Raw genomic sequence first — 25,819 nt, forward strand, 5'->3', positions numbered from 1 at the left:
CCCCTCCCTCTACCCCTCTGCAGGAGCTCTCCTCAAAATATATATAAAAAAACAAATGTTATAGGCGGTGGCAGCAGCTTGGCGCGCTGCCAAGGTCCGCACAAATTATCGTTGAGAGCTCAACCGAGCAGAGGGCTAACAGAAAACAAATTTTGTCATGGTTTATGCTTGAATAAATATCAGTAGAGAAGCCAGCGTTCACGAATTCTGCTGCCCGAAGCCAATCGTGTTTATTTTATTCGGAAGCTCTGGACGCGTGTGACAGCGTCGCATAGCAGTTTGCCAAGTGCCAAAGACTGCACTACAATCGTGTATATTTTGCTCTGATTCGGGCAGATACCAACTGCCAACAGATACTACAGTCGGCCACTACACTCCGCTGATCCCTCTGACAAACGTGCGGAAACAGCAACTTACACCGGTAACGGTCGTGCTTGCATTCCTGTACGTAAAATGCGTTTAATGGAAACAATAGCAAGCCGAGCACATGGAAGCCAAAGGCATACTGGTGACCGAAAACATGCACTTCGCCTGGACAACTTTCATTCTGCAGCTGGCCGATCTGGTCCCCACATTCACATCACTGCACCATCGAGTGAAATCAATAAATGATGCATAAAATTATGATAGCTGTTAGCGCACATAAAAGACGGCAATAACTGACACGCCAGCACAGAAATCTGCTAATAAGTAACGGTTTCCAGCCTGCACCCTGCCTGGTCAACTACTTTCGCATGTCACCATAACAAGCAACATATAGCGTCAGATAACTGCAGTAAGGTCTGGCAGAGGTAAAATGTGAGTAGCGATGCACAGCAAACACCCACATACGTTAGGTGAAGCAGTGCATCAATGACGGAAGCGAAGAGCACGTAAATTTGCATTCTACATGCAGTGCAGGCGTGACCCGCAGTCCACCTAGCCACGTGCACCGACAGATGGCGATTGGGGTCATGAGTAGGAGCACGTCCACAGCCTGCATGCGAGGGTAAAAAAATCTGGTCTATAGCTGAGGGCTTCATCTCACAGGTTAGAGAAGGGCGGACGGGTCAGAACAAGCAGAGTTTTTCTCTCTGTTCAGACTTAAAACTTTGGATGGCCAAGCTGAAAGTGCCCAACTACAATAGAGCTTCGATTATACGACTTTCAGAGGAGCACGTGAAACCATCGTAGAGTAATTGGAAATATTGCACAACTGATGCATTCGCATAATAAATGCAGCCGCTAATCTGGCTTTCAAAAATTAATTAAAATTCTTTTCCCCGCACTTTAAAAGAGTGGCCGTTTTCATTCTGCGAGAATTATTTTTGAGACTACTTGCAGCTAGGCTTCTCACTGTCGAACAAACGGGTTTAGACAAGGCGCATGTGCGTTCCAGTCACTGCGTGTTAAGTAGAAGTCACATGCACCTCAGAAATTGATTTGGACAATGCACCAGAAATACATATGGCTGCTCTGACACTACAAAGTGCGTAGCACGACCATGCCAGTGACATGTCTTTCTGGTCAGACTTCACCTAAACTGCTGTCACTTCGTGGGAGCTGTGCCTGTACTAGGAATTCATATCATGTAAGAAAAATGAGAAACGAAAACACGATGTTCGCCTGCAACGCGAATGCGTCAGTGGTACCCCTTCTGCAGCAAGAAGTGGCCCGCCTGGTGACAGCGTGACGCTCGCTCCTGGCTTGCTCGGTAATGTTGCGCTTAACATGCTCCTCACTGAAGCTGCAGCGGAAAGTGCTTTCGAACTAGCAGCCAATGATTACAAAAATGTCTAATCTTGTAACCGCCTGCACATTAACTTCGTGCTGGTACGTACGTACAACTGAATTTCCTAACGCCTTTGTCAGCGAAGCGGCAGAAAAACGGGCCAGGCAAACCAGCTCGCACCAACGGCTGCAGGTAGCACGCATGGAGTCAGAGCCTAAACCGCTGGCAGAACTGTCATTACAGGCTGTCATGCGCTTGTCTCCATCTTGATTCCAGTCTGGAACCAACTGGGTTGACGGGGCGTCTGCCAATAAAGTGCTCCGCCATTGTCGCTCATTCTGGACTGTTCCCACTGGTTGTCATCCGAAGCAGGTCGGGCATGACTTTCCGTCATATAATCGAGGCTTTTAATGCATTATTCCCATGAGGAATTCTCCGTGCCTGCACCAATTTGTCGTAAAATGCAGGCTGTCACATAAACGGGGGATGCATAATCGGGCTTCCACTGTATAGAACTCAAAAGCAAACCCTGTGGCTCGAAGAGTTTTGACAAAGACTGTACAAAGCATCGGGCACCATACATGCACGTGGCATTTGAATTACCAAACATTTTCCGTTATTGAAACTAATTTTGATGGGATAAAAGAGCCACGTCAAGCAGATCGGGTGCTTGATAAAGCAAATTCCAATCAACAAGACTCTGATGTAGAAGGCAACAGGCAGGAGCAGAGTAATTATATGCCACAAGGTACAAGGACACATGAAGGGATGCACACATGAATATACAGTATAACGAGGCAAGCGGGCAAGCTGCCGGCGCATAGACACACGCACCGTTAGTCACAGCCTGCCACTCCTCATGCTCGTAGGCAGCCATGTTGCGCCACGGCCGCCGATACAGAGGCTGGGCATACTGGGCAATGGCCCTGTTCAGGGACCTGGCCTGGGTGGGCGCATGGTGTGACCAGCGGCCGCTCTGGAACTTGTGCAGCAACCGCCGGTACAGCTGCAGGCACGTTTCCCGGTCCACAGTCTCGCTGTCCCCCTGCACAGCGCGTTTCCAGGGTTTGATACCTGGCAAGACTTCTGGCCACATGTTCCTCGCCTGTCAGGCACTCAGTGCAGTACCCACAGATGCATTGTTGCACTGCACACATGATGTGCCATCATTTTTCTTTCTTCTATCCCTGAATAAAAGTGCCTACAAAGAGCTCCATGGATGCCCTCCAGGAGATGGTTTGGACATCACTGAACACAGAGGCTCTATCCTTTGTTACAAATACCCTCACCTCCAATCGACTGCTGCAGAGAGAATGGAATGCAACCCTGAGCATCAACTGCTCCTGGCCTTAGAAAAACATCCAGATATTTTCTTTGTTCCAGCAACCATAAAGTTATGAGATTAATCGCACGAACACACGTTTAACCACAAGTTCCTCGCTACAAAGAACTATGGGGACACTTTAGTTACGTTAAGAGTGGAATGCGATAGCATTAAGTTGCACATTTGTCGCAGCAGCTTCTGTTGCAACTTCCAAGTGTGTTTGCATCAGTTTCTTTGCAGCTGTTGTCTGTCAACCACCATATTCACAAAAAAATTGCAAAATAATTCGTACAGACGAAATGCTATGTAATAATTTGTCAGAAATGCACACAAGAGCAGCGCATTTAGTCAGTGAAGAGAAGGCAACTCAGGCGATCCTTACAAGAGAAACGAAAAAAACCTTTTTACGCATTTCAGTGATGTTTCGAAGGCACTCGCAGAGATTTCGAAGACTGCGAAAAACCGAGCGCCAGTTATGTTGGCTTTCCCGGACAGCACCACAAGCAGGCAGTGCCGACACAGGTTAAGGGGGGACACTACCCTAATGAGCGAAATTTTGAACCGCTCGCTCGATTTAACTGAAACTTGCAGGGCTGGTTTATATTACTGCTGGGACCATCTGTGCCAAATTTCATTACTCTGGAATAAGTATGAAGCAAGTTATGCAACCTCTATGATAAGGATGACTATGCTTGCATAGGAAAACTATCGTTTGGAAAATAAGTGTAATCTTCCAAATTTTTTCCGGTAGGTGGCTTTAGGAGTGACCAGAGCACACAACTGTGGAGTTATTTTGCTTAATTTTGCTATATTTCAAAAGAATGCTGCCTTATAAAAAATGGAATTCATTTTTCATCTCCGCCACTTCTTTCAAACGAAGTTTTTTGGCACAAAAAAAAAAGGAAAAAATAGGCAAATTGAGTACACAGTTGTGTCCTCACAAAATTTTGCTGCAGAAGGTCTGCTACAATATTAACATTATCAAGTAATACTGGAACGATAGTTTTCCTAAGCTGCCTGTTTACTGAAAAAACAGGAAAGGAGAGAAATCGATCCAAAGATTGAAAATTGAAGGTCTGCTACAATATTAACATTATCAAGTAATACTCGAACGATAGTTTTCCTAAGCTGCCAGTTTACTGAAAAAACAGGAAATGAGAAAAATGGATTCAAAGATTGAAAATCACCCCACTGTATTTCCAAACCTCTAATGTTCAGGAAAACCCTCCAGCAGCATATGTAGGTCCCCCTTCTTTATTTCTATGCTGCTCAGCAGCAGTGGCTTCAAGTCTGCGCTTTTTTCTGGCCACCTTAGAGCTCTGAAGTGCTCTTGCTCGTGACCGCACCACGCACAATTTGAAGTTCTCCTCGATGACCTTGGTAGTGTGTGTGCCACAGGTGATGTCCAACTTGTCTAAGGCTCTTTTCAGTCCAACCGGTCCTTCATTGATGTTTAGAACAGCTAGTGCTGCAGCTGTCTTGATAGTTCTGAGAGATGCAAACTCTGTCTTTGGACACCGCTTCCACACCAACGAGTTGAACGACTCGTTGGCATTCTGAGTCTGGATGCGCGAGCAGCACGCAAGTAGGTCTGCTTTGGCCAGCCTGTTATACAGGGGCACAAGCTCCTTAGCGATGTCCCTGCTGAATGCTGGGCGGTGCGCGCGAGCCACTGACGGCTTGCCCGCGGCAAGCAAGGCCTGGTGCCTGTTGTAATGGCACCAGGAGTCCTCGCCATGTGGGCAGACAAAATGCAGTGGCTTATCATCAGTAGAGTAAGAATGAAAAAGAGTGGCCATAACCCCTCTCTGCATCTTCTTCACGTCGGGAGCATTTTCTTTCAATGCAGATGCATAGTATGCCATCAGTTTCTTGGAGATGACCTTTGTGAGTTTTCCTTTGCGTCCCAGGCCCCTCTTCTCCCTCTTGAGCTTTTCAATTCCAGCAAACACACGTTTGGCGACATGATTTACACAGTCTTTTTTGATTATTTCTTTATCATAGAGACCAAGCTTGGACACATGCAAAAAAGCCTTACTGTCTCCATCACTTAGCATTGTTATATATTGCATGTTGTGGAGCACTTTGGACCTGCTGAATACAATGCCAGCAGCCTCCACCTCCATGGCACTTGAAGAGCCAGAAAAGTTTTTCTGGCAGAGTTCCTTGTGTGCCTCGGCCCATCCTTCATGACTCGCATCACCAGGCTTGGGTCCCAAGCTGCACGCATGGCAGTAGTTACTCTGGACAGAAAAGTCGAGCACGAGGCCAGAGTCCACTTCAATCGCAGCACCAAGCCCAAAGTGGGAAGTGTGGCCTCGTTTGTGCCAGGTTCCATCGTAGCTGACACAAATATCGAGCAACTCATCGTCTTGGGCTGCCTTTTTTTTCCTAACGGCCTGCGCGGCATCGTGCATGGCGTCGCGCGCAGCCTCCATCGCGGCACCGTGTATCTTTTTTCCTAGCAGCTGGTAGGTCTTCAGATGCATTGGTGGCGGACTATTCATGCTCGTGAACAAATTCTTCAACTTCATGAAGTTCATTCCGCAGTTCCGGGCAGCTCCGACTGACGGCTCGATCCCACGAAGGGAGAATGCGGGACTCGCACCCACTGCACTAAACACCAAACTGAAGGTTCGCGCCTGCACCACTTTCTGTTAAATCAAGCGACTGCTCGCTGCACATGGGACACAACAGCGCGCCGATCATTGTTCTTACCGCTGCTACATCGACAAAATGGTAGCCAGTCGGCACTTGGGGCCCACCGCTGACGTCGGGCGTCGCACGTTCAGTTGAGCCGTTAGACTGGGGTTAGACTGGGATGCAGGGAACATTTATGGCTAAAAGGAACAGTGGCAGGCATGCAAACACTCCTTGGCTTTGTATACCTGTGGACAGGGGTTAATGCCAAAGAGGAAAACAGGAAAATGTTAGAATGTATTGCAAGCGACATTGATGAGCTAGGAGGCCAGGGCGAGATAATTATATTAGGCGACATGAATGCAGACATAGAAGACCTGGATGGGTACATGGATTCGACAGGAAGCATGCTGCAGGACATGTGTAACAGGCATGATTTAGTTGTATGCAACAGCACCGAGAAGTGTGAAGGGCTCATAACATGGGAGGCGGGGAGTCTGCACTCGACGATAGATTATGCACTAATGTCACAGAGGATGTATAATAGATTAGGGGTAATGAGCATAGATGAAGATGGTTCCAGAAGTCTAGGTAGTGACCACAAGCGTATCAAGTTGAGCTTCAGAAGAAAAAGCAATGTAGGACTGAAGCAAGATGAACAATCAGGGGGAAATTTTTACTCAGAAAAGCAATTGGAAGCAGCAGCCAAACAAATCGAGAAAGTAATTTTTGAGGATAGTAAAACAGAATGGACTTATACCAAATTAACTCGATTACTGGAGCTAGAGCTAGCTAAGATGCGAGTAAAGCTAAAAGGGAAAAGATGCAAACCCAAGAGTTGGTGGGATGAGGAGGTCAAGGGGGCAATAGAAAAGCGCAAGGAAGCATCCAGGGAACACAGATATTCCAAGAAGAGGGGGGAACCAAAACCCGAAGTAGACAGAAAATGGGATACCTTCATAAAGTGTAGAAGGGACGCATCCTATTTGATTAATGAGAAAATTAGAAGAAAGGGTGCCCAATGGATGTCAAAAGTAAATAAAAAGGATAGAAAAGCAGCCCAAAAATTCTGGAAACATCTAAATGCAATGAGTAATAAAACTAGGCTAGAACAAAGGTTTATTGTTACAGATGAGGGTATTCGACTAGAAGGGGATGAAGCAATAAAACACATAGGAACAAGGATGACGGAAAAATTCTCAGCAAAGCACGTGGTACATAATTTATCGGAGGAGGATAGACCGGTTACAGCAATAGCTTCACTTGAGCAAGGAGAGTGGGAAAGGGCAAAGAAGGTTCCTAGTGGCACATCAACAGGACCAGATGGTATCCCGATTATGTTGATAAAGAAGTTAGGACCAAAATCCAAGCAAACATTAATACAGGTAGTGAACAAAATGATAGTGGATGAGAAAGTCCCCGATGAATGGCGATTAAGTAGAATGAACATGATATATAAGGGAAAGGGGGTAAAAGCAGACGTAAGTAACTATCGCCCCATAACAGTGACATCTGTGGTTTATAGGGTGGTGATGCAAATTATAAAGGATAGACTGCAGGCTTGGGTGGAGAAAGAGGGGGTGTTAGGGGAACTACAGAATGGGTTCCGGAAACAAAGGAGGTTGGAGGACAATCTATTTTCATTGACACAGTGTGTAGAAATTTCGGAAAAGGAACATAGGCTCTTATTGCTAGCATTTCTGGATATTAGGGGAGCCTATGACAACGTTACTCAGGAGCATTTGTGGGACATACTGGGCACATTGGATGTGGAAAATGGAGTAATTAATCTTTTAATAGATATATATATAGAGGTAACAGAGTGCTCATAAAATGAGAAAAAAATGTATCAGGGCCTGTTGAGATACAGCGGGGGCTTAGACAAGGATGTCCTCTGTCCCCTTTGTTGTTCATGTTGTACCTGCAAGGGTTGGAGACCAAGCTAGAGGGGAGCGGACTAGGCTTTAACCTATCTTTTTTCAAGCAAGGGGAATTGATTAAACAGACATTACCGGGACTAATATACGCGGACGATATAGTGATAATGGCTGACAGCAAGGAAGACCTGCAGAAGTTGTTAGACATATGCAGTACAGAGGGAGATAGATTAGGCTTCAAGTATAGTAAGGAAAAATCTGCAGTCATGATATTTAATGAAGAGGGCGGCGAGCATAGAATACAGGAGTTCGTGCTAAAAGTAGTGAATGAGTACAAGTATCTTGGGGTGTTTGAAGAAACCAGAGGAGCAGAGAGACTAGATTCAGTGCGGATTGTGATCAAGTGTGGTCTGACAAAGAGAGGCCTCGCATAGCGCGAAACGACATTTAAAGCGTCACGTGCTGCGTTTGCGCCAATCACAGCTCAAGTTTCGGTTTGCTAGCCAATCAGGGCTTGCCGTTTTCAGATTTTTGCGTTTGCTTTGTTTAACTTCGCTGACATTTTGCTCTACTCTCGACGGAAGCGCGCACGCTTGCTGGAAAGAGGAAGAAATGACGCTTCTCCTAAGGGTACTCACTGCTCGCTAGGCCTAATCGACGCTCCGCACGCGCACTTTGAAAATGACGATTGCGGGCCATTTTCCTCGACCCGGAACAACGCGCGGGCGCCGCCGACCTTTCAGTAAACGAGAATTTCTGTGTTTCTAGAGCACGCCCGTGAATAAAATTTTGCCGAGAGCTGCTTTATTAAATAAGTCCGGGAATCAAAAACGAGGATAATCCAAAAATGGACTTTTTGGCCCAAAATTGCCGTTTTTTGTACCGTGTCCCCCCTTAAAGGGCAGCCAAGGTGAATTTCCCACATTACAGCCGTCTCGCATGGAAAGCGGTAAGCCATAGTGAAGCTACCACCACTTTCACCAACCCCGTGACAACTGACATAAGGGCAGGGTGGATACTGCAAGGCTTCAACAGTCCCTACCACTGCTTCCAAAGGGGCTGTCACAGGTGCGAGAGGCTTAATGCTTGTTGACGCCTGGCTTAAAACCCTCCACGCTGCTCTATATTTCGTGGCACTGCTGGCGAGCACGAGATAAATGCGCGAGCCTAAACCGAATGCTTGCCACACCACCATCAGTCATTCTTGTAGTGCGACAAAGCCTGCAATCCAAGCAAGCACCGCCTGGCACAAGGGAGTTCGATATATCCAATTTATGGTTAACCGCGCCCAACATATACGGTGGAAATGGCATGTGTTTACAAAAAATATTTAGGAGGAGTTCAATAAAGCCAATAATTCATAATACCCGCGAGCTGCAGGAGCAGGTATCCGCTATGCTGAGACCATAAACGGCCCCGGGTTGCTCCTGATGTGAACTTTAATGCTATCTAGAAACTAGGTTGCTCACAACCCGGTGGGCAGGTTGTTGTGACTTTACTAGGTCACGTGACCTCTCTCGACCAGTCACTGGTTTAATCACCGTTTGACAGAGTGGGCAGATTGTGCTGACGTTGCAAGGTCACGTGACCATTCTTGATCAATCAGCGAATTTCATGACACCAGACATCAGGGGAGTTTTGGTGTGACTACAACACTAATGCTATCGCATAAAAAAAACTCCCTTTCAGCTCTGCCCCAGTGCAAAGAAATAAAAATGGTGGATGCACTACACCCCTCTAGACAGTCTGAATTATGCCTGCACCATCGTCCTCAAGGCTCATGCTCACCTGCGCGGCATTCTCAATGGACAGCAGTGGGTGGCATATTTTTGGTGCAAGGGCAACTTGCACCACAAGTAATAAGGGCCCTTAAGAGCAAGTTGCCCTTAAGCAAGGACCACCGGCCACAAGGGCAGACTGTCTATTCATGCGTGGAGGTGAACACGAAAGTAGCCGGTTATGACATCAGGCAGCTATGACATCATATGGTTAAGCCATATGATGTCATAGCTGCTTTAAGCCATATGATGTAATAAAGAGAAGGACTAGAAGAGAGGGGCTAGAAGGCTTGTAAAGAGGGTGGCTAGAAGAACCACTCTTGACCAAATCTTAACGTCCGACTCCCCTTCTGCAACAAACAACATCCATTACATATTCCTCCCCAAGAAATGCACACCAAGCGATTCCATGGCTCACTGTTCTCCAGACAAACAAAGTGTGTTCCTCCATCTTGCACCCTCACCAAGCACGACGCATAAGACTCGGGGAAAAACCAACCACCTAGCCACTTAGTGTTATGATGCACCAACACTTCCCAAACTATCCCACCCTCACCACAGATTGTCCGACTATAAGAACTGAACGTAGAGAGTGTCCTGATGTTACGGCTATCGCATAAATCAGTCACCACTCTTGTCCATTCACTTTTCATCACTTCCCCTTTACCAGCAAAGAGCCATCTCCCACTCTCAGGCTCTGCAGCCTGTACAAAACAAAAAGCTGCCCAAAAACGCAAACAAACCTTGACCAGCTTCAAGGCAACCTCTCTCTGTGTCGATGTGTTGATCATGCGACAAATGCGCCGGAACACGTTCATCCGCCGGACTATTGCCGGCGTTTGCATACGAGGACGCTCGGTCACCATAGAATCAGGTTTTGCATAGATTTTTTCCAAGTCAGCTGCTGTCACTTTGTCCTTGCCCACCATTCGTGACAACCGTGTGTAGCGTGTCAGCACAGAGTTCGACGTCCGCCAGGGCATGCCCTTGGCCACCTGCACATGGAAGGATAAATATTAGGGGTGTGCGAACATTCGAAATTTCGAATACGAACCGAATATGTTTTATATTCGGTTCATATTCATATTTGAGAAATGATATTCGTGAATTTCCGAATATTTGAAAATTCCCAATACTCGGCAGCGATCGTACACCGCGCAGACTTTCGTAAATTTGTTTGTGGCAAAACCGCAATATCTAGGCAAATTATCTGAATATAGAGGTTAAAGTTCCAGGAAAACAATATAAAGGGCCTGTTCTCTTTCTTCTCCATCGTTTATCGCGTGGACCGATCGCATTCCGATGCCGCTAGGCTTGACCTTGTGCGCAATTCCGCAAATGGGCTTTCCCACATACCACACGTGCTGCGAACGAGATGGGGGACGACCCGCTTCTAACAATTGCAACGCGAAAGCGCATTTACTTTTTATCCTTCCGTAATATGTTATCTAATTAATGCCCACACCCATGGCATTCGTTCTGTCACCTTAACTCTCTGAGCGTATCCACCGCCATCTTATTTTGGTCAACTACGCTATGCGGGAAAGCCTACTTGCGGAATTTCGAATGAGGCTCCCGAAGGGGCGAGTCGAGGTGTCGCAACAGGGCAAGCGATCCTGTAAAAATCCCGCCTATTGCATGGTGCACTGTAACCCATGCACCTCCTAAGTGGGTGTAACGCCACGCGTGACAATGTTCGGAGGGTCCCTGTCACTAGGCAAAAAAAATAACCTGGCCGCGTAGTTTTGGTTTCTGAGCTTCACCACTCGCCCGTGGCAATGGCAACTGTCGGCCCGTGCATTCGCCAGTAGTCCAATCTCAGCACCGTGCCGCTTTCAGGCGCTGGCTGATGCGTCGCTGGTCTTTTTTTTTTTTTCCTCTTTAAAAGCAGTCTCACTACTCCAACGTCAATGTGCGTTCCCATCTCGCTTACGTTCGCGATGTCTTCCGGCACGCTGAAACTCGGTGCTTCTCCCGGGATTACAGGTGTTTGCACTATGGAGCCGCCTTATAAGACTACCGCATTTTCGGTATTTTTTTTTTTTCTGGGCCACGGGGCCCCATTTTATAAATCGACTTTCGAATTACCCGGGCATTTCTGTCGGTTCTTTGAACTCCGAATTAGTGAGGTTTTACTAGCCATCATGTTATTTTTGTTTCCAGTCTTGTCATGTTATGTATTTCATTTTGCCTGACCACATTACAGGTTGGATACTGTTATGCTGTTCAATTAAGTAGCATACATTTCTGCGCACATCGTTTTTTTTTTATACGGTGCTCAGGCAGTCTAGTTTTGTTTATTTCAGTTGCAAAGGCCATACACTATTTTGAAAAAAATATGAGGAACAATGTTTGCTTGTTTATCTTTTCTGAATTTAATTTTTTGTGCTGACCAGATATTTGATATTCGATTATATATTCGAAGCCATTTTTTCTTCATATTCGTATTCGATTCGTATTCGAAAATTTCAATATTCGCACACCCCTAATAGATATTAAAAATCTGAGAATGACTTAATGAGGATGTTGTCATTAGAACAATAACAGGTAACTTACAGCTGATTTCCCTTCTGAGATGAGCCTAACAAACTAGATTGCTACCAAATTTGGTTGCTTTTCGCAGATAACTAGCTAAAAGATACTTTGTCACGTTTAATGGCAAAAGGTTGGAACAGCAACAGCATACGACACCACAAGATCTCACCTTGGTAGTAAATTATTCACATAGTGATGAAGTTTAGCTATACAAGCTAATAAACTTTAGCTTATGAATAAGGTTTAGAATCAAGCCAATTTTTAACAACCCAAATTAATCTTACACCGACTTAGAACAATCCAAGCCAATGGGACCTACAGAATCCAGATTATGGCTAGGGAACCAAGTCTCCAAAAAGCATCTGTCAGCATGGGTGCTTTCTGTCATTACAGCAAGCAGACATTTCATTTCATTTATTTCTCCCTTAAAGGAGTTGAGACATCAAATGTTGAGGCTATATAATAAGCTTGTTATAGGCTTCCTCTGTATGTAAGGTCACCCACGGCAAAGTATTGGATTCAACAAACGCTTAAAACATCTTTTAATTCAGCTGCAAAAAGCCCCTAAATTCTCTTCCTCCCAATTGAGACCCATTGCTAGTGCTATAGTTGGTGACGTAGAACTTTGGAACTATATCAGTGAATAGTAGTGATATCACAGCACAGTAACGTGGCGTACTATGAACTGCGACGTGGAGTATAAAGATACAACCGCTGACTAAATTTTCGGACTCGACGAGACCTGGAAAATGGTCCAAATGATCCAACAGTCCGAAAAATCCGTGAACTTCAAATAACCTAATCTTTCTGTGAAAAAACCAGCTTTAAAAATCGCAAACTTCACCACTCCTCACATTCCGCTTGCGAGCGACAATATTAGACTGTCTCTGGACCAGTCAGGCTTTCCACGCCACCTCGTGTCATGATACCAGACAAAGCAACATGACCACAGGTCATGCCGCGAATGAAAGCACGTGCCACGCGAAGCAAGAAGTCAGTTTCCATGGGCAACGACGTTCACCAAGACCGAGAGGGGTAACCCAGGGGGACAACCGCTCACCAATGTGTCCCACATCAGGAGTGGCATCATCCAAGCTACGCGCTCTTTGGAAGCCATTTTGATGGCAATGAAGAGCATGGCACTACCTCAAGTGGTAACGACAACGTACAAATCACCAAGCCTATACAAGCCAGTCTGTCCGAGTGACTCAGTTTCAATCCAAGCTGGCGCCTTTCACGGCAGCGGAGAACCAGTTAGTTGTGACAGTGGCACCCACTCCTGTCTATATTAGGCCGAAAAAATGAGCTTTCATTTGAAAAATTGTCCCCACAGCATTGCTGGCATTTATTTTAGTCTGAAAAATCAACCTATTGGACTCCACAGAGTCTCCACAGAGTCTCCACAGAGTTTCATATATTGGCCGTGTAATTGAACACTTTCCTATAAGGTGTGTGACAATCCAAAATATCGTGCAAGTCCGAATTATTGGAGTCCAAAAAATTGGCCGGCTACTGTATGTGTCAAAACTACAACTGCATCTTCTCCTGACAGCTAGCTAGGGTGGCAAGGAAGATGTCTGAAGTAAAATACAGAAAAAAGCTTTGTTCGAAGCTTCTGGAGTTTTTACAGCGACAAAAAATGTGGTTTACCGTGATCCAGTCTTTGTACGCTTCACATGGAGGTACACCCTTTGTCAAAAGCTTAGAGCCCAAGGAGATTTGCTTCAGACCCGTGCAGTGTGGCTTGTTAAGCATCCCCAGCATCCCAAACCACTTGAAGGTAAAAGGACCCCTGGTTCTTTCCCTCCAAAGGTTACAAGTTCCACTAATGCTACAAAGACCCTACTACACGGCTTAGAAGCAAACGTCATTGGGCTCTAAACTTTTGACAAAGGCTGTATGTGCTGTTTTGTGTGCATAAAATTGTGTGCAAGGCAAGCGCGACTAGGAATACGCCACACGATTATAGTAAGCCTCTCTTGCTCCAGCTGCACTGTTGCTGCCCCTACCTGAGCCCAGCATCCTAGGCCATGCTTGTCCACCAGCTCCACCAAGGCCTTGTCCTCTGAGGGGGTGTAGGGCCCCGAGATGATGTCACACGCAAAGCTTTTGATGTAGTGCTCCCGGCACTGATGTTTGGTTCGGCCCGGCATAAGGGTGGCCACCTGGGAGAAGACAGCAGCAGTTGTGATGCCTTACCAGGACACCAATTCACAGCAATCAAAACCAAAACTTCTGTTTTGGTGCAGACACTGTGGCTTATGTAGTACAGTTGCGAACAAATTATTCAATCTCAGCAGGAACCAAAAAATGGCCTCGATAATCAAACGATTGGAAAAATGGCCTGAAAAATCACGACTTTTGTCACTTCATCATGTTACACCTGCAAGTGACAATATTCGCTTGCACCTGAATCGGTGCCATGCTTTTGCTATGTCTATACTGCAAAAGTCCGCACTCCACCTTAAGTCACCAATGCTAAATTGAGCAACGCAGCCGCGAGTCAAGCCGCCAACTGTGCCACGAACCAGTTCAACGCTAGCACATATGCCGCATGACCTTTGCCGCCCAAAGTGAGTGCAGAGTCCGCGAAATTTCAAATCGCGAAAATAGCCACTCCCCATGTTCTCCCTACGAGCGATAATACAGTCGATCCCGGATATATCGAACCCGGATATATAAAATTATTGCCTATATCGAACAGTTGAAAATCTCCTCGGAAATCCCATGCAAAAGTATAGCGCTATTGTTCGCGTATATAGACCCCATGCACTGGCATATCGATGTATCGAACTCCGTGCTGAGCTGCGCCCCAGCAAGTGCGCTTCTCCCACCATACCCCACCCTTGCAAGTGCGGTTCTCCCAACACATCCCACCTCCGAAAGTGCGCTTCTCCTCATGAAGCTCTCGCGATGTTCCCGCGATCTCACGCACGCCGCCCCGCACTCTCTGAGAAAGGGGCGTGTGGGTAAAATGCACATGACGAGGAGCACTTGGAGTGCGATTGGGTGTGAAAGGGAAGTGGGAGGGAGAAACCACACTCACCGCAGGCGCCCGTTTCCTGTGTTTTCATTGGCTGACACCGCTGGCGCAGCGAGACGAACGAGGTCAGTGCAGCTTGGGCTTGTGGTAGTGCGGAGTGCGGAGCGGTGCGTCTTTCGATTCGCTTTGTTCCTTTTATTCACGAGGCCAACGTGAAGGCTTGAGACTCATGTGGTGCAGTGCGTTTTTCTTTCCGCTTTTGGCATGTGTTCCGGAGCCATGGCCGCAAAAAAAACGCAAGAATTTGGATTTTTTAACAAAGGCGGACATCATTCGATGGGTGGAGGCTGGTGAGAAAAAGTCGTCGGTCGCCGTGGCTTTCGGAATTCCTCGCAACACCCCGAGTACAATCCTCAAGAACAAAGCCGATATTCGGCCAATCATGTCGTCTGCTTATTAAAGCAGATCACCCTCAAGTTTCTGCCGCCAAACACAACGGCAAAACTTCACCCTCTTGACCAAGGCACTGTGAAAACATTTGAGGTTGGGTACAGACGACGACTGGTGCAGAGGCACCTAATCATTGATACCTTTGATTAGGAATCGAACTCAAGGTGGACCTCCTCGGAGCCATTCAAATGCTGGCTGGTGCTTGGAACGATGTGAAGAAAAGCACAATTGTCAACTGCTTCCGCAAACAAAGCAGGCTTTGTGGTAGCTGCAGACGACGGATGGCGATGACGCTGGATGCCTGGACAGCAAATTTCGCGAGCTCTCGGCATTCCCAGGCGGTATTACAGCACGTGATTTCGTCAGCGCTGACGATGGCGTACAAGCTGTAGCGGATCACGCTGATGCGGAGATTGTGTCTGACATCATGGGTGACGAGGACGCAGACTCGAGCAGCGGCAAAGGTTCCGACGAAGAGGACCAACCACCATGCACTGCAGCTGAACTTGCAACAGCTTTCAGCGTCATTCGCCGCTGTTGTGCCACAATGGAAGGAGCTGGCCTTTCTCATTTGGACACTGTCAACAAGCTTGATGACAGCTTAATGAACTTGATGGTGCAGAAGAAAAAGCAAGCAAAGGTCACAGATTTTTTTCTTCCGAAATGAAGTGCTCTGGTCATCGCGCTGTGTTTTTGTTTTTTTACGCGCTTTTGAGGCACAGATCAGTAAGTTCCCGTTAGTCACGACACGGGAAACTGCCTTGAGATGTGTGGAGTTGTTAGAGAAGCTATTGACATGCATATTTTATATTTCGAATTATCGATATATCGAACTATTTCGCGATCCCCATCGAGTTCGATATATCCAAGATCGACTGTATTAGATGACATGTGAGCCATAGTCATGTACTCGTCATCTCCATGCCCTGTCATGTCACGATACCAGACAGTGCAACGCAGCCACAAGTCATGCCCCGAACAAATGCACCTGCCGTGCGAAGCAAGAACAGTCAGTTTTGCATGGGGCAACGATGTTCGCGAAGGCAGAGAGGTAACCCACAGGAACACGCGAGCAGAACCCAGCCCGGCACCACAAAATGCATTTGCTGCCCCACACCGCGGGTGGCTTCATCCAAGCCACGGCGGACACTGCAGCTGTCCCGTTGCGCCATTTTCAATGTGACCACGCGCTCGATGGCAACGGAAAGCATCCCATTATCTTGAATGGGAACGATGAAGAAGAAATAGCCAAACCTATCCAAGCCAGTCCATCCGATTCCCTCCGTCAGCGCCCACCGCCCGCCGAGTCCATTTAAATCCAAGATGGCACCTTTCAGGGCGGCGGAGAACGAGTTGGTTGTGACAGCGATGCCCGCGCATCTATACTAGGTCGAAATAACAAACTTTCGGTTGAAAAACTACCTCTACAATATTGTTGGCATCTGTTTTAGACCGAGAAATCAAATTTTAGACCCCACAAGGTCCGAAATAGCGGTTGTTAAAATGCACACGTTCCTAGGGGGTGCACGACCGATCCTCAGTGTTCAATTATTGAAGTTTGAAAAATCTCTCGGCTACTGTAGTTCCTTTGAAGCTATAACGGCTCAAGGCAAGGCTCTGCCACTTGAGACAGAGAACTGCAGCACTAAAGCTAAGCCATTCGCCACCCGGCACAACTAAAGCCCATGTTGATAAGGGACAACCTCTCCATGCAGTCAAATTATGGAACCACCAGCAGAAAAATAAACTCATTGAAAATTTACCGCTGCTCTAGTGCGAGCACCAGCGAGAGCTGAGGTGCTGAGAAATGCCGATGCCGGACAGAGTTTAGTAACTCAGGGTAGGGATCTGAAATGTTGTGTTTATACTGCTACACTTGCGCTAGCGCCGCTTGTAAGCTCTAGTGAATGCCTCGTGACGTCAACTGTTTTCCCATTAATCAGTTAACGAAATTCGTGCCAATCAGCATAGCGCTTATTCATGACATCATGCGTGACATCACTCCTTTCCAGCCAATCAGCATGGTGAGTTGTCATAACGTCGTGTGTGTCGTCAATGAATAATCAGCATGATGAGTCATATGACAATAACGCCAACACCACAAAAACGGGAAACATGGCCTTAACAGCTGTCGTAAAAAATGTACAAGGCCTGCCTTGCTCCAGCCCTCCGATCCATAGATGTTGATAGCAATAAGGAGCATCATGTCTTCTTCAGCAGTCCAACGGCCGTGCAGTATATGTGGGTCCATGGAACGGTAGTAGCGGTTCATCACCTGCTTCTTGGATCGGGTACCCATGAAGTGCGCCACCTGCAGCAAGCCAGCAACAGCAATCGACTGAAGCACAAGAAAGGAATCCATGTTTGAGTTCCAACAGCTAAACACAGCAATTTAGGGTTAAATGTAATATGTGGTGCATTCAAACACTACCAAAGCCATACTGAAAGCAGCCACAATCCACCAAAACCAAGAAAAATCGCCACGACAGCAACACACTGACAGAACGAAACACAAAGGCTTCACTGGCACAGGGCTGACAGGTGAACAGAGCAAATTCGCGTCAAATATGCATCAAATATATATTTCCGTGGTGCGCAGAACGAATTACGAAGCAAATACGAAAGCACAAGTAAGTACTGTGTTTGAAACAATCGACCTAACTGCATGGCTATCACAATACATTAAGCATTCAGTGTGATTCAGTGTGTGTGACTGCGTGTCACTGAATGTCTCCTTTGTGGACTTGGAAGCCTGTTTCCTTGCTGCGAGCTGCTCTGCCATTCTCCCTGCAGACGTCTGCGTGCGCCGCAGCAGTGCCTCACTGTACATGTGATGACGGCTGGTCACGGCCTTCGGCTCCCACAAAGCTCGAACCCACGGTAATTGATGGTAGGACCGGTCATAGTAACCACAACACCAACCAAGTAAAACTCTATGCCAGTGCTGTTGCTCGACTACACAAGGACAACTGCAGCCTACTGCTACAGTTCTGTGTTAACACATTGGTGGCATCAATCTGTGTGGTCATGCTGAAATAGCACAGAGGCTAGCTGTATGACCAATAAAAGACAGTGAATTTGGTCAAATGGGGGCAATCCACCATGAGCTCAATTTGGCCATTGGAACCACCTCACTTTCCTTTGTAGCTCGAGCACTCAAGTGCTATATAAGTGGGTAACATTTTGTCAGGGCTCCCAGAATTATCGTATACCCTGGATTTTCTAAACATCACGGCTAAGCACGTTCATAATTTGTGGCTTGCAACATGTGCTAGCCTGTCTAGAGGAGCTAGTGGATTGAGAAAACCATTCCAGACCTGCTATAAGTACAGGTATCCCCACATAATCGCACAAAGGCCAGGCATCCAGATAGAGAGTTTATAGCAATGCTCACTGCATTATTGAATCCTGCCTCATTTCGCAGAATTCTAACAACTTTAGTAATTAGAGAAAAGTGTGTGCGAAGTTCTTGCACTCACCGGAGGTACTTGCCCTTGTAGTGGACAAGGGGCCTGCAAAAGCTATCGCCTGTGAACACAACAGCCTCGCTGAAAGTCGCAGGATAATGAACTTGATCACTGCAAATTACGTCTTTAATTACAGTGTCGTGCAGCATTAACAGGTCTACAGGTCTACAGACCACTTCCCACAAGGCTGCTTCCCGCAAGACTGCCTCATGTAAGAGCACCCCATGTAAGAGCGCCTCATGTAAGAGCCTCCACAAGAAGGCCTCTGCAAGAAGGCCTCCGTAAGACTGTTTCACGTAAAACTGCCTCCTATAAGACCGCTTTCTGCAAAACAACTTCCCTGAAAACATGCTTCCACGCACCTTTCTTGCTTGGCTCGAGTGTGCCGCACAGATGCACGGCGAGTACTGTTGTCACCATCGTTAGCGGTCACTGTGAAAGTTTGCCTTAAATGAACATGTGAAGCTGTTCTTCTTAAGCAAACTTTTGTTTTTACACCCAGTCATTGAGGAACCAACCGAATGCTCTCCTGTTGTTCTCAACTGAGTTCATTTTAAAGGGACTATGCAATGAATTAAAAGTCTCTTGTAAATGTCTTCCATGCTTAGAAATGATGCTAAGGAGCATTTACGCTAAGTACGAGTCTTCGGAACTGAGCCGGCAATTTATTACAAATTTTTAAAAACCGTGTTTTTCAAAATTCGCGGGCCGATTGGTGTTCTTGTAGTGACAGATTTTACAACTAAAATCGTGAAAACAGACGCCACTAGTTCCGTGACGTCGGCAGGCCGCCACACGCTGCCATTCGCTGGAGCCACGGCAGCCACGACGTCACAGGCAAACTTCTGGTAGCCATGAAAGTCGTCTGCTCGTGCCGCCACGCGAGCCTCTCGGGCAAGCGCGAGTGAGGTCACTGCCTTCGCACATATGGTTTCAATTCACCTCTGCCGCCTCTTTCTGTCAGGAGTTCCGGAGCCACCCACAGTGTCTTTTTCGTCCACAACAACAGATGACAAGCAAAAGAATTCGACGCACGCTGCAATCCAGGAAGGCGAAGATAGACCGCGGAGATGCTGGCGATGCTGTTGCTGAGGCACTGGGAGCAACAACTGGAAGTTGCAAACCAAACGTCAGCGGATGACGTATTATTGGGAGAGGGGGGTCAATCCCAGACCTGTTTTCTTTATTTTATTCTGGTGCCCCGAATGCAGGAGTTGAGGGGGGAGAAAAGGAGCGTAATTTTTAATCGCTATATCTTGGTTGTTTTCGATGCTAGATAAAAAATTCTTGCACTCGAGTGACGAGTGATCGAATGCCAATCTCGTCTGCATTATGTAACCTCAATTAATTTATTGCATAGTCGCTTTAAAGGAAGTCCACTGCACAGTAGACACCCATTACGATGAACTCTGTTAATATGAATTCTCGGATAAGGTGAGAAATACGAGACTATCTTAGTGGTTTACAAAAGATTGTAAAAAAAAATCTGCTTAAGACAAACTGTTTCGCATGTGCATTAGTTAAGACAAACTTTCGTAGCCACCCCGTGCAACATACTCGCAGGGCGTCTATGCAGCTCTGTTGAGGAAAGAAAACTATATATATTGCGTCTAAGCAAGAAAGCGCACTCCCACAGGACCCATTCCGAGCATCTTCACACAAAACTGTGGGGAAGCCATCTTGTGGGAAAGCTTTCTTGCTGGTGTGGAAAGGGCAGGACACCTTTGTGCCTATGCCAGAGAACTGACATGGTGAGCTCTTGGAAGTGTGCACAGCACATCACGTGCCACGCGTTTGCTGATTTGGGGCTTGAAAACTCCAAAGCTGCATATTTAACTGATGCAGCATCGAAACATGCGTTATCGCCACACAGACATGGCCAGATACCAGCGCCGGGCGTATTGCCTGCCACGAACCATGAAGGAGCGAGACAAGGGAGAGAGACATGGCTACCCTGCTAGGTGCCTTCGAGGCACTCGGAGCTGGATGAAAAGCAAAAATCAGAAAAAACAGAGCCATGCCAAGACAGGGGCAGGAATCTTGTCAAGCTACTAAGATACAGTAGAGTCTCGGTGATACGAATCTCACGGGGTCGCGAAAAAATTCGTATCATCCGAAATTTTGTACCATCCAAACGAACAAAATTCGTATGCAGAAGCATGAAGAATGCATTCACACAGATCTGTTTACGGCTGACAAGATTTATTCACTGCTGTGCAGCTATAGCTTGCTACTTGCAGTGCATACCGCACGATTAGCGATCGCGACTTTGGCAATGTGCGGGCAGCGCACCGCGCAACTAGCGATCGCCACTTTGGAGATGTGCGGGCCGCGCACCGCCGCTCACTACGTGCAGTGGATACCGCTCGACTAGCGATCGCGACTTTGGTAATGTGCGGGCCGTGCACCGCTGTACTGGCCGTGGTGTGTACCGCGCGATTGGCAACAGCGGCGTCGGCGATGTGCGGGCAGCGCTTAGTGCTCGAGGGTGCAGTCGCGGCTTGCACGTTCGTATCATCCATAGAGGCGAGGGAGAGAGTTCGGAACATCCAAAATTCCACACATCATATACAATGCACACTGGCCGGGGAATCTTGCGAATTCGTATCATCGCGATTTCATATAAACAGGGTTCGTGTCACCGAGATTCTACTGTAGTAGCTTTTTGCTCCTGTCTTAGTAGCAGTTTTTTTTCTTCCACTTGTAAGAGAAAAAATGCTGAATAAAGGATTTGGATAACTGGACCAACGCTATTTCCAAGTAGGATAAAACATGAGCTTTCTTCATGCTCTCAGTCTGCAACTCCCTTCACGCATAGTACAAGAAATGTAATACTAGGCAACTGTTCCATCACCGCGAGGCTACTTTATGTACTGTTTTGAGGTAACATCACGTAGGCATATCTAGCGTGCTCATATACCCTTTTTTTGGGGGGGACTACTTCTGTTACGACAAGCTTCTGCTAACATGAACAAATTTTCTCGTGCATTCAAGCTCATCTTCAAGGGAATCTACTGTATTTTCATTCAACAGTTTTGTCATGCCAGCAGCCACTGCAGCATACTCAAGCACGTACTGTCGGGACAAAAGTAACTGTGCCAGTCTCGACACCAGGAGTGCACCGTCAGGTGGCACCCACATACAGTGCGGCATGGTTCGGAACTTGAAGGGTGAGTCGGTTACCTTTGTCCACAACAGTGCCTCAAGTGTGATGGTGTACGAAGTATAAACCACAAAGTGAGAATAGCGATCAGCGTACAAAATTTGAGTAGGAACAAACCAACAGCACAGATAAATTTTTCAGGAAATGCCAGGACAGCAAGCTCAGTGTGCACAACAAGGTTCAAAGATGTTCTCGTGAGGTGAAGAATCCGCAGGCACTATAGCCCACAGGGCAGCTGCTTCAGTGCTACAACAAGAACAAATATATTTACCCCCGATCTTCGTTGGAACACTCCCATATATTTTGTATGCTCGAAAGCTCGAAAGGCACACTGGAGCCTTAAGCAAAGCATATACCATGTAACCCATGAAATAAAATGTCTAGGATATAAAACATCGATCAGACCAATCATAAAATACATGAAGCTTGTCTGGGACCCATACACGAAAAATAATTGCTCAAAGATTGACAAGGTCCAACGTCTTGCTGCCAGGTTCATATTTAACAAATACCGACATCTTACCTCACCTTCCGATCTCTGTTCACAAGCTGGTCTTCATAAGTCGCGTACAAAGCTTGATAGGATAAAATATTTGTACGAAATTATCCATAATCTAATTTTCTTAAATTCATTCTAACGAGACATCACGACATCGTTATTCTATGTTTATTTCAGCCCCATCTTTTCACCCTGATTGTTTTAAATACAATTTTTTCCAAGAGCGATTAATGCATGGAATTCTCCACCTGACACTGCTGTACAATGCACGTCCATCAAAAAATTCATGACAAGCATCACACACATTCTTGCTTTTTCCAGCCAATGAGTTTCTTTCATTTGTGAGTGCATGCAACGTTGTATACCTGCTATGTAATCTTAATTTATTCTGTGCCAACTGCAAATACAGTAAAAGCTCGTTAATTCGAACTCGAAGGGGACCGGAAAATTCTTCGAATTAAGCGAAGTTCGAACTATCGAATGGGCGCTAGAATGAGCAATTATAGCGCCCCGCCGCGCGGGCAGAATCCGAAGCAGTCACATCTGGACTCGTTATCGCGAGCTAGGTGCTACTACACGTTTGTGGCGGGCATATTCTGAGAATTAAATTCATCCAGTCCTAATGACAAATGAAATAAATTGGTCGGCCAGTTATGTGACAGAAACAAGTACTCGAATGCATTCGTGTAACCAGTAAGCTTTAGTGCTGGAATATATGATGGTATTTATGTTCCAAAACATGTTTATTTACAAGGAAGGATTGTCAAAATTAAAAGTAATCAGCAAAGTGCATTTGCTTGCATTTCTTCTGCAGAGACTCCATCAGCATCACTGCAGCTTGCCCAAAGCTCCTGTGCAATGTCAGAGTTCTCATTGGCAGAGAAGTGGCATGCTGCAACATAGAGCGCCGACGCTACTTCATGAGCACTTGGCGGTGGTATAGTCTCGTCGCCGCCATCGGACTCATCACTGTCGACTGTTCTCACCACACGCAAGCCCTGAGAGCATGCTGGAAGCATGCAGCCTTAATTATATCGGCATCACTCAAGTGCCCCAACATCTCCAGGCTGCTGTCCACGTAGCTCGCACTCGCAGCACCAACTAAAGCCGCTAAAGCCGTCATCGTCCAAACCGCCATACTACGTTTTTACACCACGTGAGCCCGACCCAGCGACCGCGGCACAACGAAAACCTGGAACGGCTCGCACCGAATCATCAGCGGCGCCGGAGAGTGCTACGGCAGCAAAAACGGCATGCACCGCAACGCGAGCTCTGTGAGCCTCATGCACTCTGATTTTTTTCTTTTCCATTGTTTTACATCTCTGGTAAATTTACAGCGTGTTTTACTTGCTATGGGTCAGCTTCTATCTATGAGGAGCGGTGTCAGCCAGTGGCTCCTAGTTTGCATTAACCGTAGCCGACTTGTTCGAATTATCAGGAGTTTTCCCCCATTGAAATACACTGGGCTCTGCCGGGACCCGGGCGTCAGTTCAAATTAACAGTAAGTTTGAATTAACAGTTCGAATTAATGAGTTTTTACTGTATTTTGCTTCCAACGCCAAGTGTTGTTAACAGCCTGTTTTATATTATTACAAACATCTGCATTATGATTCTTACAAACATCTGCACTTGTTATTCCCTTTTATTATTTTTTTGCACTCCTGTAAAGGCCCCATACAGGGCTAACAGTATCAATAAATAACAAAAAAAAATAATGAATAATAAATCTCGTATTACAGCATCTGCCCAAAAGGCTCCTTTCAGCAGTATAGTCAGCCAGCATTTCCTTTTTTTGTGTTGTGTTGGGTTTTATGGCACATAGGCGGCTAAGGCCATCATGCGCCAAACACAAGGCATAGAAAATTGTCTTGTGCCTGATTTTATAAGACAAAAATGAAACGGTGGTGTGAAGGACCTAAATTGTTATTTCATACCATCTAGTGAAGGTAAAAGGCAGTATTTTATGAAATGGCTAATGGTAAAAGCTTTAAAGAAGGTCAGGTAACCTCAGCGGCCATCCTTTGCAGATGAAGGATGTGGAGGCCCCCAACCAATAAAATACACACCTCAGCATTCTTCTCAGGAATGAGAAAGTGGCTGAGGTGTATCACATAAAGGTGAGCCATTCAAAGTTCATTAAGACAACCAACCGCTCGTAAAAGTGAAAATAATTGCATTACCACTCAACAGTAGTGTTAGGTGAAATGGAATGCATTGATTATAAAATTCACTAAAATAATTCTTCCTTAGTTTTTCTAGGTTTAAACATGCAAATAAGATATGGTTTAGTGTGAGCTCGTCTCCGCATCTTTCATAAGCAGGTTTGTCTTCTTTTGTAAGTAAGTAGTTGCGCGTAAGGTGTTGTGTGTCCTATACGAAGGCGACATAAGATTACTTCAGTGAAACGTTCCTGGTGTCTGCATGACTTCCATTCCCCCAAGGTGGGCTTTATGAAGTGTAGTTTGTTGTTCAGTTCATTATCCCACTCTTTCTGCCATTTGTTCTTTAATTTGTTATCTATCAACTTCATGCAGTCTTTAAAAGGTCTTGTCCACCTTTCTTGTGATTGTCTCTTATTTTGCGCTAACATTTGTACATATAACTATGCACCAACTAGCCCAGCAACAAGTGTTACTTGAGTACCTTTAAAAGGTATGTTCACATTTTTGATTTCACCATTTTGAGCTCTTACTGCTGCTGAGTCTGCTCTCTCGTTACCCTCTATGCCGACGTGGCTCGGGACCCAGCAGCACCTTATCATATGAACTTGTGTTGTGACTTTTTCTGTGTTGTGTATGATGCTGCCTACTAAGGGTTCAACTGCATTTCTTGACTGCAGAGCTGTGAATAGGCTGAAGGAATCTGTGTATATTATACTGTTTTCGATGTTCTGATGTACTATTTTGTCCACAGCCATACACACTGCGTAACATTCGGCAGTAAAGATTGATGCATAACTTGGCAACCTTACTATTTTTTCCCATTTTCCCTATATTTTCCCTATACTAAGGCACTTCCAACGTGCATCACTGTTTTAGAGCAATCTGTGTAAAACACCATGTAGCTTGAATATTTCTTTCAAAGCCGAGTATTCTTGTAGGAGGTGTTCATGTGGTATTTGTTTTTTACGAAACTGAGTTAGCGTGAAGTCGCAAGCAGCGGGAAGGCAGTACCACGGCGGCAATGAATCGTGCCTCGGGGCAATTTTAGGTAGAGCATTAGTATTCCGAATTCATGACATGCATCTTCAAAGCGTAATAAGAAAGGTTTGATCGATTGTGGTTTATTATTGAAGTCTTCTAGATGTGCACTTGGTAACTATGGGGTAACAAGGGTGTTTTGGTAAGGATCTTATTTTTAGTACATATGCACAGGTAAGTATTGCTCTTCTG

General features: G+C 46.1%; 2 protein-coding genes across 22 annotated transcripts in view; one reads left to right on the forward strand and one right to left on the reverse strand.

Moving 5' to 3' along the window:
• Nucleotides 1–25,819, forward strand: part of LOC144114734 (uncharacterized) — a 391,960-nt gene that overhangs the window by 173,742 nt on the left and 192,399 nt on the right. The window lies entirely within an intron of this gene.
• The window catches only part of LOC144114733 (uncharacterized), a 71,938-nt gene that overhangs the window by 12,805 nt on the left and 33,314 nt on the right, over nucleotides 1–25,819 (reverse strand). The window contains exons 7-10 of the mRNA XM_077648636.1: nucleotides 17,454–17,609; nucleotides 13,875–14,030; nucleotides 10,074–10,325; nucleotides 2,546–2,756 (exon numbers count right to left, since the gene is read on the reverse strand). Of these exons, the coding sequence (XP_077504762.1) occupies nucleotides 2,546–2,756; nucleotides 10,074–10,325; nucleotides 13,875–14,030; nucleotides 17,454–17,609 (775 nt within the window). The remainder of the gene's footprint in view (nucleotides 1–2,545; nucleotides 2,757–10,073; nucleotides 10,326–13,874; nucleotides 14,031–17,453; nucleotides 17,610–25,819) is intronic.

The sequence above is a fragment of the Amblyomma americanum genome, chromosome 1 (assembly GCF_052857255.1).
Source record: "Amblyomma americanum isolate KBUSLIRL-KWMA chromosome 1, ASM5285725v1, whole genome shotgun sequence".
NCBI lineage: Eukaryota > Metazoa > Arthropoda > Arachnida > Ixodida > Ixodidae > Amblyomma > Amblyomma americanum.